A 14,215-nucleotide genomic window follows, 5' to 3' on the forward strand; every position below is an offset into this window, starting at 1 on the left:
TTTAGAGGAATGTATGCTAAAAAACTACTTTCCTTTATTCTTTTGTTCCATGAACCCAAAGGTTATGGATGGAGAGAAACAGCACATGTCTTTCTTCTTGCTTTTCTCAAGCCATATGCTGGCCTAGGGCGTCACTTAACAGTGTTTATAAACTTTCAATAAAGTTTATAAATGCACCTCTCTTCCCAAACCTAAACAATCATATATTTAAACTACATAAATTAAAATTTAAATTTAAACACTACATAAAGTGTTTTTACATTTCTTGAGTATTGAAACAACAATATTCCCTCCTTGTAGACAATACAGTGAAGTTCACACCATGCTGGAAACTCACTGCTAGTTTTTCTTCCTGCTCCTCTGCCTTTTGCACATCTACATCCCACTGCTGAAATAAAGTCAGGAACTGCTGGGAGAACTCATGATTGAGCTTCTGCCTATAAACAGACACTGTAAGTATGACAAATGCTACAGGGAATTACAAGGAAAGCAAAGGTTCAACATACACATGGAATAGAATAAAAGCTGGCATAGATAAAGAAATAGGCTACTTTGACATCTGACCCCATTTCAATACAGTATGTTTTGAAAAACTGAACACACACTTTGTGGATATAGAATATATCTATAGAGACAGCACTCCCATAAAATACTGGTTAAAAAGAAATTGTAACAACTCTTCTTCCTAACAGTGTCAGGTTTTCTGAGATTTACCATGTTTTTCCAATTCAATTACAGGTGGTTGCTTTAACACAAGGTGTTTACATTGCAAAACTGATAAGCTCATTTCTTAAAATTTTGTCCGTACAAGTTTCAAATACAAATAAATGTAGAACAACACCAAGACAGTTACAAGTATTGCAGAGTTTTAGTTTTTGACTGTCTCTTTTTTTACTTTGCTCTATCTCTGGTATCAGATGCAGTAATTAATTATACCTTAAGAGGTGAGAGGAATGTTAAGGAAGGTGAAAATTATTTACTTTCTTAACCAGAATGATATTAAAAGTTTTACTGAACATTTTTCAGTTTTCAGGTAGAAACGGAAAATTTCAAAGTGGAGAAACTGCCCCCCCCCATTGTTTTTAAATGCATAATAGGGCACTTTCCATAGAAATAAAAGTAAGCCCACTTTTTAATGTACCTTGCTCTCAGAGTTCCAAATCTTAAATCTGTGTGTTCAAAAGAGAATGTGCTAAATTATTACTGTCACATTAACAAAGTGGACACAACGGAAGGCAGCAGAGGCCCTGAGCAGATGTTTAACATTAGATACAGTACTTGCTATTGCAAGGCGACAGACCAGCTATCCATGCTGTGACCCCTAGTTCCACAGGCTTGGAAACCAAGAGTAAAGGTCACCTTTGCTCCTGCTGCGTTTTCCAAACGTGTTCAATCTTCTGGTTACTGGTTTTGAGTGAGGCTTTTGTGTACATTTCTAATCGTTTCCTCTTAGCTAAGAGAGCCTTGTTAATGTCAGCTGAAAGCCAAAGAATATTTAGAAATTAGGCATACTGGATATGCATTAAAAAGGCTGATGAGTTACACTTCGGAGAAGCAAATGAGTTGTGTTCTAGTGACAAGAAGCTGGTGTGATCTGATGTGGTGATGTCCCTCAGCCTGCTGGTGGCACTGGTGTGAACACCGCTTCCTTATGCCTGCCACACACCCTAACGAACACCTGTTTCAGAGTCATATGCAAATTTCTTGAATTTCAGAAATTAAGGTTAGTATGTGGTTACTATCCCTGTCAACATGATGAATGAATAAATATTTTTATACTTCAGAGAGAGTACTTTTTAAGTATTAATATAAGTTACTGTGTTTCTTTCACTTCAATTTACATCTGGAGATTTATCAAGTCACAGCTTAAGATTAATACAGTAATTTAGTTTTCTTCTCACTGTAGATTTCAGGAAACATCTGTCAAACTTCTCTAATTTGCTGAGGCATCTGTCTCTGCTAATGCCAAACCCACTATTTTGTGCAGACAGCATCCTCTCTCTGATCCATGCATTCTCTCTCCTTCCATCCTTCCTTTCTTTTCTTTTTTGAATCTTAAATTACAGAATTAAAGTTACGACAAAAGTCATAACTTTTCAGCACTGAAATCCTCCTTTTATCTGAATTTCCAGATCTCCAATACCATTCTAATGTGTAATACAAAATACGTAATTTTGTGACAGCCAAAAATCCTAATTTGTGGATTACGGAATTACTCAAACTTCTCTTTCACCTTAAATTTGACATGCAAGTAATGACTCTGTACAGGTTTATTTTATTACATACAATGAAAGTATTATTCAGGTATTGAGTGTGTAATGCTTGCATTAAGATGGTTTCCCTTCCTTCCATGGCTTTTTGATGCCTGCTTACTCTGTGATGTGTATTGTTAATTCTTTACAAATGTTAAAAGTATTTTTTCTCTATCCTGTCACTATCTAGAATTCAGCTGCTAACTTAACTACGTTAAATTACCACCTGAGGATCTGATTATGACTATACTAAATCCTGCTGAGTGACACACATAAATTGCTCATCACTGGATGACCAGCATTATTTCCCCTCATTATCTGGCTGTTCTAGAAACTCCTATTCCTTCTGACTGCTGAAATTCTCTTACCTGCTGATTCCCTGTTCTCTGTATTTCTGGAAGTGCAAAGTACAGACTGCTCTCTCATTCTGTATCACACCTAAACTCTACTTCCAAAATTGTTAGAATTAGAACTGTTTGTTCTCTTTTGCTGCTTATATTAACATTTACATCTCCCTTATTTCTCACTCAGGTCTTGCCATTCCAAGTATCCTCTATGCCAGTGTAACAAAAAAATTGAGTGAGAACAACAGCACTGCTATTGTCCCTTTTCTCTACAATATATTTACTACCTTTTAAACTTCACCTTAATATTGGAATTGATTATCCAAAGCACTCATGCATCTTTCCCTTTTCCTTTGTAATTATTAACACTTACAAGCTGTGACTCATTTATATGCAGATATTCCCTCTTCTTTCCCTTTGCTCTCCTTAGATATAACTTTTATTATATCTATTATATAACTTTTATAACGGGCTTTATTCAGAAATGATGAAAAGTGCTAGAGACTAGTCATTTTACATGTCTTGAAAGTTATTTTATGGTGAGTTATTACTGCCAACTCTGCAACTATATTTTATTTATTAGAATGTAAATGTACTTACCTCCAAATCTCTCCAACATATTCTGTACTTCACCCCTAAAAAACAGTGTTTCAAATTTTTATTTCCCCATTTTCTGACTTTAGACCTGTTGAATATGCTTAGAACTAATTTCATTCACTTGCCTATTACTTCTAAGCAGTAACAGAACTGCCATTGCCATAAGATAATTTTACTCCTTTTCTTCTCCTGTAAGAGGTTTCTTTTTCAGATTAATTTGCCTTTTTTTTTTAAATAAAAGGCTAGAATCTATTAGCTACTCCCCAATAAAGAGGCACTATTATATAAAGAGGCACTTAACATGCCTTGAGTAAGGGGAGTCAGTAAATAAAATTGATTATTCCCTAGGCTAAAACAAGTTATCTTTTTAAAAGAAACAAATTTTAAGAACACACAAATATATCAACTTTTTCTGCATTTTCGAAAGAAACTACAAAGAAACTGATTAATTACTCTTTTTTTTTTTTTTTACCTACCACTACTGTATTATCTGTCACTTGATTTTTTTAATCAACAAAAAAAAAAACCCAAACCAAACCCAAACAAGGCAAAAATAAGCATAGTGAATAACTGAAGTTGGTATCTATTTAAGACCTGCTCATTTGGGAAAAAGCCTGCAAACATCTAACCTTACCCCACATCATCTGGAACCACATGAGTAGTCACCAGAGGTCTTTTCTTTCCATGCTTGTCCATTACTGGTATGTCACCTTAAGAAGGAGTATAGAAATATTTACAAAAATACATTTTGTGTTGGTTGTTGGAGTATTGAAAGTGTAATTACTTTTCTGTAATGCCATTTCCCTGTCCATGCTTCATGGTCAGTTCCCATCAGTAACACAGGCAGCTCCTGTAACTCTGAGTCTGGAGCTGGCAGATGGTGGTGAATTTCTCTGCAAGGCCAGACTGGCACTGATTTGAGTTCTCTGCCCTGGTCCCAAATAGTTTTAGTTTCTCTGTCCACTACTACACCATTACTCACAACTCACAATATAGCAATCATCAGAAAGCTAAAAATAACATAAAAATTTGTAAAAGTCCAATCAGAAGTTACTGTAAAAAAGGTAATTCCGCACCTTTAAAAAGAAAAATCACAAATAGATATTTATATTCTGAAAATTACCAATCAAAATCACACAGTAGGAGCCTGGTTGTCTTTGGCATTACAAACCATACTGTGCTCAGTCCCTGGCTGACTCAAAAGTTCTTCCCTTCTTTTCACAGCCACAAATGTGATAAAATTCACATTTTACAAATGCCCTAGAAATTTCATATAAGCACCTTCTCTAATATCTTCCTCTGATCCACTCAGTTCTTTTCTTTCCTCCTCAAAGTCAAAAGTAGGTATGGTCTGATCTTCCTGTGCTGGTTTACCAGCTTTTCCTCCATGCTTTCTTCCCGATGGTGCCATGGTGAGATCTTTTCCTACTGAAACAGTATATTGCATTTGTGACATAACTTCCTCCACAATAAACTGAAAATAAATATGTTCTCATGCTTACCTGGACCTATTATAGGTATCTCTTTAACAGTCTGCACCTGTAATGATATGCAAGAAGTCAAACTGGTTTAGTTTTGAGGTATTCCTCAGCATTACCTATCAGTGATGCTTTTAAAAACATGCTAAAAAATGCCAGGGCTATTAGGAACATACTTGATTCTGCTGGAAAAAAAAAATAAAAAAACCATTTTCTTAAGATGTCTGCCAGCTTAGCTTCCATAAGGTTTATTACACATTTTATCATGTCCAGTACTGCATTCCCCAAAAGCTATGCCAATATTCTACTGTCCAAAATAGAGAAATGATAAACCATAGAGAACAATGTGATCCTACAAGCCATGCCACACTGTAAAGTCAAACATACATATGCTTATGCCATTTTTTAAAGTCCTGAGCAACTCCCAGGTTCTAATTTATCTTTCTTTATAGCTATTATACCTCTGCATTCTGTAATGTGCCATTTCTACGCTGGCAAACATTTTACACATAGACTACCCTCTTAAAAAATTACTCATTTATTTACTTTAGTAAAGCTCTCATTCTAGACACAATCCAACAATGCTAGAAATATCAGTAGGTTTTCCACAAGGCAAGGCAGGGACAGGCCTAAAAATTAAGTTCACACATGGAAATTGAGAACTCCATTAAGGATCTTTTAAATTTCAAGAACTGTGAGGTCCCCCCAGCATTATCAACTCTCTCACACACCTCACTTTCCTATTTCTGTGTTTATTGGGGGGTTTGTTTTGTTTTTAGTTATTGTCAATAGCTGCAAAAATGTTTTTTAATTCCAAATTCCATGGATCTTACAAATATGGCCACACTATGCTAAAGAAAGCTCACTATTTTAATAGTGAGCTTTTTCTGAGGTTGATGCTTCTCTACGTAGTATGTAGAATTTTAGATTTTACATGTGTCATTACTGACTGGAAAATCAAAAGCCTTTGCATTAGAATTTTCCTCAAATTAGAGAAAATTGTCAAGACTTAATCTGCTTTTCGACTACTGACTGTTGAGGACATGACATAAAGGAGGAGAGTGCTGGGCCATAATGTCTAGCTGTGCCTGTCCCTGTGCTGCCAAGGCACTTGAACTTTGAACTGCAAGCATCTATTTTATCTGACATACAGACACATTTATTTGTATTAAAAATCAGTTTACAAAGTAGAACGTCTCAGTCCCCTTCAGCCAAGTGTAAAACAATCCTGCCACCTCATAAGCCCAAGCGGGCCCCGCCGATCCCGTGTAGGTACCTGTTTTAGCCGACCTGAGTGTCTTCAATCCACAGCTGAGTATTTTAACAGTGATTTTTAGAGAAACTCACCCCCTTTTGTTCCACCCTGTCCCAAAAAGAGATTCAACAAACCGGTGATTGTGCGGTTTTGTTTGCACGGGGCGTCTCACCGTGGGGAGCCACCTCAGAGCAACAAGAGAGACCAGAGCCCTCAGCTCCAGCCTGAGGGGACGCACAGGCGGCAGGGACAGCGCTCCTCGCACCTGAGCAACAAGAGAGACCTGGGCCCTCAGCTGCAGCCTGAGGGGACGCACAGGCGGCGGGGACAGCGCTCCTCGCACCACCCGGCGCAGCAGAGGGAGTCCTGACGGTCCCAAAGGGAGCCCCGCCGCTGCCAAAGCCCCGGGGCCCCGTACAGCCCTCACGCTGCTCCGGGGGCTCCGCCGCCGCCTCAGCGCCTCCAGCGGCCGCGAAACGGCGGGAACGGGCGCGGCCGGGCCGCGGCGCCGCCGCCCTCAGCAGCGGGACCGAGCAGCGCCTGCGGCGCCTCACGCTGCTCGAAAGCTTCATCCCATTTTGGAACCGAGCCGTGCTTCAAATTACTAAATCATTAAAGCGGCAAGGTTTTTAACGGAAAAAAATAAGAAATTCTGACGTAAAGATTCATACAGATTCCTTGCTAATTTACCAAAATGTTTGGTTGACTTTGAAACAGAAACGGCAGACAAAACTTTCATGGCGTTTTAGTTAACTTCAAAGCAAGCCAAGTATCTTACAATACATATGCACATACATTTTGTACATAATCCGATTACAAAAAAATTAATGGTTTTTTGAATACTGCTAATACAATTAGGTGAAGATACACCACCAAAAATTTCTGCTTGAAAAGATTTAGTACCCTTTCCCACATAAAACCACACTACTCCAATATCTCAGCAAAATACAGGGCCAAACCCCCTGAAATTTAAAAACACCACAGCTTCATATGTCAGTAGAAATATTATTTTATGAAGTGAAACACTGCTTCCCATAAATTTTTGCTTTGAAACAGTTTGTTACCCATTCACATAGAGGCACTTTTGCTTTTTGATTTACAATGCTTGTAAAATATTTTAGCTTGATTATTTTCCTTTGATTACAACCTCTCTTTGTAATCAAGCCAAGAAATAACACCATTTCTTTGTGTATTCTTTGGACTATAATACACCAGATATAAAACATCTTTCAAATAAACCATTAGATGTTGTTACTGTGTAATTTTTTAGTAGTATACCTTTCTTTCAAATCCCAATTATACACTACAAATAAAGAGATGAATTGTCACTGTGCTTTAAAGAATGTCAACATCTATAAATGCATTCTAAATTTAAATGACAAGTTACATAATTATCAATTTTTCCTGGAGGACTAAAAAAAGCAGCAATGACAGAAATTTGCAAAATGCTTTGGAATGCAAGATCAAGGACATCTTAAGCTGATCCCAAACAACTTTTCCTTCCAACGTTTTATCTAGTTGGCAACATCCACTGCAATAAATGCAGTTACATTTGTTTAGGTAACCCTTTTTATAAAAAAGGATAACATGGCCATGAACTAGTAGTTGTAAAGTAAGATCTGTTGAAAATTGCCTATGTACAGTTGTCCTGCAATTATTTGTTGGTGTTATTTTGCATTGTCACAGCTCCAGCAGCTTTTATATCATGAAGAGTACTGCAGAGATTTGAACAGAGATGCATGATTTTTTTCTTCATATCAATACAGTTAAACAGCAAACCAGAAAAGACACTTATGAAAGAGACATTTAAAATGCTTAATCACAGCTTGAGGTAGACTGATCTCCAAAATAAAGCTCTTCTACACTTTGATTCGTTCATGACCAACTTCTTTTTGGATCCTTCTCCTTGGAAAAATCTTTCGTTTAAGTGCAATTAGCTGAGGAGAGAAAAAAACACAATATGTATTTTATGCTGGGCTAAAGGTCCACAGCTGGTCAGGTTTTCATCCTAGACACTATCAAATCTGTACCACTCATGGTAAATACTCAGTACTGCACTTTTTTTTCTGATTATAACAAAGGCATTTTTTACTCCAATTCATCTATTAGATGTGCACATTTCCACTAGACTTCTCAATAATCAGAATACAAGCAGAAAGTGAAAAAATACACCATGCCTTTATTCTGATTATTTTAAAGGTAATTTGTGTATTTAAAGTAACACCAGGCTACATTCTATTTTTAAAAGATCAGCACAAAGCTGGCATCTTAAAATAGTACTTAGATTCCTAACTGTACCACTGAGTTGAATATCCCCTTCCAAAACCAAGTTACTAATGGAGTTTTCTAATATATAAAAAAGGCTGAAAATCAAGGGAAAGAGTCATGCAAAAGTTACAGGTGGGAAAAAAATAATAATCAAAAGCCAACCTTTCCAGAATTACACCCTCTTCATCAGACCACGGAAAGTGTTACTTAAGGCCCCAACCTGCAAAGAATTACCCAAATGATTTGTTCCATTGACTCCCTCTGAGTTTAGCAGGAGTAATCATGTTCAAGAAAGCCATTTTAAGCTTGCAGAAGTCAAGGGTTTTTTCCCCTTTAGTCAGATTCAAAACCTTTTGAATTCAGTAGGAGTCTTTGCAATCAATTACTTAGGGAAAAGATTTTGATAAGGCCTTTAAGTAACTAAAGATCCCCTTCTGGACTAATTTTTCTTCCTTTTATCTTACTATACACTTCTACCAATATCCATGTTAACAGACCAAGAATTTCAGAAAGAGTTATCTAAATTTGAGCATCCCAATTTAGCACACTGGTGATGGATTTTACTGTCACAAGGCACCTGTGAAGGTGCCACTGTCCTTCTCCCCATATGACTCTCTTTTCAAGGAATCTCAACATGGTGATTTAAAAATTAAAGCAATCTAGTCATGAGTCATGTAACATCTTTACTTCTTTTATGAAGGGAAAATCCTATCTACTCTTCAAAACCTATTTAAAAAATCCATCCAATGTTATCCTGAAGATTCCATAATCTGTTAAGTATTATACATATTTGATAAGAAGACATTAACTTTACCTGTTCAGCAAAAAACGAGATGACTGTAAATAGAATAAGTGTTATTAGAACACAATGGGTCCAGAATTTGAGCTTGTCTCTATATGCCCTCCTGGACAAAGAAAGAAGGAAACAGAAAAACAGCTTCATATATCATAAATGCAAATATTTATAGAGTTTCCACAAAACATGCAAATACAGTTTTTTTCCATTTTTAAAGGGTGACTAAAAAGAGGACGTAGGCTCTCTCTTTGCAAAGAGCCACAGAGAGGACAAGGGGCAACAGCTACAAGTTGGACTGGGTTTCATCCTGATATAAGGAAATCTTTTTTACAGTCAAAACAATTATTTCTGGAGTAGTCTTCCCAAAGACAGGGTAGAGGCTGCACCACTGGAAGCTTCCAAGATAAGACTGCTCAGGGTTCTAGATCATGGGATCTTTTAGGTTAGAAAAGACCTCAAAGATTGAATCCAACTGTTAAGCTAACGCTGCCAAGTCCAGGCCTAAACTACATCCCCAAGTGCCACATCTACTTGTGGCAACTGTGGTTTTGCAGTCACACTATATCCTTTTTGACCAAACTGCAATTCCCTTATGTGCTAAAGTTGTAGCAGGACACTTGAGAGCTGGCAGGAGACAGTCTCATCTAAGTACCTTTTCTCATGAAATGTTGGACCAGATGATCTTTCTAGGTCCCTGCTGACCTGGGCTGCCCTGTGATTCTGAAAATGCTTTGATTTACACCAGCTTTTTAACCTGTCTTAAAACACTCTGGTAGAATCATCTTTGACTACAAACAAGACAAAATAAAGTGGTTTTTTTGAAGCTTCAAAAAGACTTGATGGAGGGTCTCTAAAAGGGAGCCAACACTGTGTTTCCTCCTCCAGTGCAAATTCCTAAAGCTAAATGGGTTTGGCTCCTGCTCTCTCCACCACTGATACAGCAGGGCTTGTAGCACTACAATCACGCCTACAATCCTTCTGATTCCTTCCAGAGTTCCTCTAATGCTTTCTATTTTCTTATTGACAGCTATTTCTCATGATTTGCTGATCAGCAACAGGTTTACTTATGTTAGTCTTGTGTCATTTTTGTCACTGTATCTGTCAATGTTTTGCTTGTGTTTTCAAGTCAGCTACTCCAATTTCTTCAGTTGGTATTTATAAAATGGCAAGAGATAAACACACAAAAATTTCACATATTATACAAAAATGAGACACACATATATCTTTTCTGATTTTTATCCAGATGGTTATTGCTATGTGACAGATTGAAAAAAATCACTTAGTCAGAAATGTAATAATGTTTTGGGGGTTTTTTACATTTAAAGAAAGCTAGAATTCCTGGTTTATTAAAAAAAAAAAAAAAAAAGCACACACACAAAAAGAACAAACCAACAACTTTTGTTTGCAGTAGGTTAGGAACCTAGAAAATATTGATGACTATTTAAGCACTGGAAAAACCCAAATCCTGGAGACCTCATATTTTAGTCCATTCAAATCTTACCGTGCTATTTTCACTATTAACTCTTTCATGACAATACTGGGGGAAAACCAGCTTGTTAGCAGAATCTTAGGGAATTATATATTACTGCACTACAGTAACTTGCAAAGAACTTGTGGAACATACCATTCTTGGAGCTCATGCATGTGAAGGAAACGATTCCGATATTCTCTTGGCAGTTCAAATTGGGAAGGGATGGGAAACATCGACTCATAAAAATCTCTAAGCACTGCTTTTACTGTTTGTGCATCCTTATGATTGTGATCAATATTGTCATTTAGGCAAACAAATTTTCTAGGAAACAAGATGACATTGTTAGAATATTTCCTTGATAATATGGGAAAGGTAATTCCAAATCAGTAACACAAACATAATCCTTTAAAACAAAATTGAAACTAATCACTTTAAAACCAAACAGGCATATTTTTTATTTTTGCATTATTTTAAATTAATTTTATTTTAAATCTAAGAGCACTAGGACTGACACCAAGTCAAAACCTCAAGAATCCAGTGACAGGCCACATTTCTAGTTATGTAATGCTGCCATCTAGTGGGCACTAGAGTATGTACCATATCCCAGAGCCCATTGAACAGAGCATTACCATCTGGGTAAGGATTTTTATTCTTTGGAATTATCATGAGTAAAATCTCTTAAATAACAACGTGAGCTCCACTGTAGGAGGGAAACATACTAAATTATTAATATTTTAGTGTGCATACTGAATTCCTTAGAGAAAATCAACATAACTATATTAGATTGTACAAGAGAGGGCAAAGCTTAGTCCCTAGGCTTAGGTTTACTGAGAACATAATATAAATTGGTCTGTTGAATCATAGACCCAAAGACTGTATAAACCTACTTGTACTTGAATAACCAGCCAAAATACAAAAATCCAACAATTTGGATAGAATTTACATGGAAATCACTGTGACCAAATAAACACACTCTCATTAATGGCTCCTGCAGAGAGCTATTTCTCATGTAAGAAACACAGAACTAAATTACTGCAAATAATTGAAACTAAAGCAGCAGCTAGTGTGCTAGACTGCTGTGTACTCTTGGCCACTCTGACCTGGTGCTTGACAACAAAAATTCCCCTTCCCACATTTGGCAAGGCTATGTGCTTTATTTATATTGTGACATACAAAACCCCTACATTTTCCCCAGAGGCAGAAATCATATCTGATGACATACGCCTTGTCACTGCTAACCTCTGTAAATAAGCAGTTCTGTTCAGCTGTATTCTCTATAGTATGGTCTGCTCCCCCAAAGAGCAAAGTTCAGACTTCTACAGTAATCTGGAAATAAGCAGAGCTCTGGAGTTTGACTATCAGCCCACACAGGGAATTAGCACAGGGAATTGGCAAAGTACTGCATCTGCATAATTGGTCACCTTGCTCTAGACAATTCAGATTTCTGCATCTGAGAAGATAAAATATAGCTCTCCAAAAATGAGCAGGCTGTATCTCCTGTATCAAGTAATACTACGCAAAGCAGCTGGTTATGGCAATCATGGCTACCCTCTAAGCATTCTGGGAGTTAACTCTGGACTATCCCTGCCCTTGTCCCTTGGACTGGCAGCTCATTAGCCCTGGGAATGCAATAGCTGTATTCCTAGAGTGTATATTCCTGTTTAGCTTCATGGAAAAGAAATACTGCTTACAGACTGAGAGACTGCTACACACAGCAAAGTACAGGACTGATGAGGACATTAGCCCATTTCTAATGGAAAGACTGTTTAAATTAATCCGAAAGAAACAAAACATGACATTTCTTTGGATATTGCAGAATTAATGCCTAGACAATTGACACTCACTTTGCCTTAAGGGTGTAAACCAAACATTCCTAGGAGATCAGTAAGTGAACTTTTACTTCATTCCAAGACAAGCATTAAAAACTTTTTTTAGAGACTGGTTATAATTACTGGTTTGTATGCAGGTAAAACATGGAAAAGGAAATGGCAAGGCTACATAACTGTGCCAGCTCTCCTTTGCTAACAAGGTAAGACTGCAGTACTGCGCTGTTCTTCACAGGAATAGAGCCCAAGTAATCGACTCCTTCTCACTTTGTGAACATTGAAGGTGAGAAACTTACATTACTGAGGCCTCTCTGAGCCTAACAAGACTAGAAATCACCCCTATCTTTAAAAAAGAAAAAAATCGACTTGTAGCCAGCAGACAAAGAAATAGAGAAGGAAAAGGAAGCAGCAGGATGAGCTAGAGCACTGCCTGCTTTTCTTTTAAAATGGATCATTGCCGCCACTGGAATGCAGGAGTTACGTAGCCAGAAGGCATTATTTGAAAGAATAGCAATAGATACAAACCACCTTCAGCTGTAAAATACCTCAAGACTAGCATTTCCCTTTCTGAATAAATAAACCAGCAAAAATGTTGAGAGGAAAGTAGGAATCTACTCTTTATCCACAAATATAAATTACACTTTAGCTTTACAGGCAGCTGAGATCACCCAAAAGCTTTCTGTGACCAAAAGAGGGGGCTCACTTTCCCTGGCCCAAGCTACCTGGTTCTACTTTCCTCCTTGCTCTGCCTTTTGACACTTCTCAGACCTCTTCTTGCAGCCAAACTCATTAAACTGGCAGAAAATTCTGGTTTTCTGAAGACAGAAGCAAGATTCTTTCCATGTAGTAAAAGAGCTTGAAAGCACAATGAATTTGCAAAACTGATTTAATAACAAAAAAATCCACACCTAATTCCTAGTATAAAATACCTGCATAAAGCAAGTCAAAAAGTTCTCCCTTAAAATCAAATTGCCTGCAATATAAACTGTATGCCCTCTAGAACAGCAAAAATGAAAGCTTAAAAAATAGCTGAAGTTTCTAAGTTTTCAAAGATTTTAGGTAAATAAAAATCTACCAAATTATTGAGCTAGACCCTGGGATAAGAGAGAGATTAGTCAGCTTCAGTCAAACAGAAAAAATCAGAAGTACTTTTGGTTCAAATTTGTCTTACTCTGTAACACACAGTTTAGAAATACATAACAAATTATCTTTTAAATTAAAAAAAAGTTTAAAGAGTCAAATCAGAAAATTAAAACCATCTCACAACTTGACACAAGTCACAAAACAGGATACCTGGGATTTTTTCGTATGTCATCCAGCTGACCAACTACATGAGAAACATTTGTGCGAATCATTTTGAAGGCAATTTCCTCTTCTCCCATGATTTCAAACCTTATTGTTGAAATAATATTTATACATTAATAAAACAGCCTAAAGTCTGGTTCAATAAATATCAATCTTGTATTTAATATTACTGAGCAACATTGCTAATCTGACTGGGCAACCTCCATTAAAATTTGCTGTTTGCTTTCTATTGATACATTAAAATTTTTCAGCTAATTCTCTTGCACAGAACCACTTCTCTGTAGATTTATTAGATAGGTGGTTACCCATCAATCATAGATCTGAATTCTAAGAGAAAGCATATAATTTGACTCCAGGTAAACAGTCTTACTAGTGGTAGATACCACACTTTTATTTTTCACTTCACTTATCTTGATAATGTATCCTGAAGGCTTCTTCAAGTCTCACCTGAGACCCTCCTTCACTTACAAAGCTCATGCCACTGTCACTCCTCCATCTCACAGGAAACGTACAAGGCAGTTAAAACTAAAATGCTTTTTTCTTTCTTTTCTTTTTTTTTAAGCTTCTGTAGAAGGAAGGATGAAGTAGATTTACAACTTCTAGGTACAGGAAGGCTGTTTCCT

General features: G+C 37.0%; 2 protein-coding genes across 6 annotated transcripts in view; both read right to left on the reverse strand.

The window, feature by feature from the left end:
- SYCP3 (synaptonemal complex protein 3) overlaps positions 1 to 6,545 on the reverse strand; it is an 8,838-nt gene extending 2,293 nt beyond the window's left edge. Inside the window, exons 1-5 of the mRNA XM_009094184.4 lie at positions 4,475 to 6,545; positions 3,828 to 3,903; positions 3,197 to 3,231; positions 1,360 to 1,477; positions 338 to 437 (exon numbers count right to left, since the gene is read on the reverse strand). Coding sequence (XP_009092432.2) covers positions 338 to 437; positions 1,360 to 1,477; positions 3,197 to 3,231; positions 3,828 to 3,903; positions 4,475 to 4,649 — 504 coding nt within the window. The 5' untranslated portion in view covers positions 4,650 to 6,545. The remainder of the gene's footprint in view (positions 1 to 337; positions 438 to 1,359; positions 1,478 to 3,196; positions 3,232 to 3,827; positions 3,904 to 4,474) is intronic.
- Positions 6,546 to 6,655: 110 nt separating this feature from the next.
- GNPTAB (N-acetylglucosamine-1-phosphate transferase subunits alpha and beta) overlaps positions 6,656 to 14,215 on the reverse strand; it is a 40,235-nt gene continuing 32,675 nt past the window's right edge. Inside the window, exons 18-22 of one of the 5 annotated variants that reach the window (XM_030238141.2) lie at positions 13,581 to 13,679; positions 10,615 to 10,782; positions 9,009 to 9,099; positions 8,357 to 8,414; positions 6,656 to 7,863 (exon numbers count right to left, since the gene is read on the reverse strand). In XM_030238141.2, coding sequence (XP_030094001.2) covers positions 8,367 to 8,414; positions 9,009 to 9,099; positions 10,615 to 10,782; positions 13,581 to 13,679 — 406 coding nt within the window. In that variant the 3' untranslated portion in view covers positions 6,656 to 7,863; positions 8,357 to 8,366. Of the gene's footprint in view, positions 7,864 to 8,356; positions 8,415 to 9,008; positions 9,100 to 10,614; positions 10,783 to 13,580; positions 13,680 to 14,215 lie in introns of those variants that run through there. The other 4 variants (XM_030238140.2, XM_050983668.1, XR_007779502.1 and 1 more) reach the window with 4 other exon arrangements.

This window comes from Serinus canaria, chromosome 1A (genome assembly GCF_022539315.1).
Source record: "Serinus canaria isolate serCan28SL12 chromosome 1A, serCan2020, whole genome shotgun sequence".
In the NCBI taxonomy this organism is placed as follows: Eukaryota; Metazoa; Chordata; class Aves; order Passeriformes; family Fringillidae; genus Serinus; species Serinus canaria.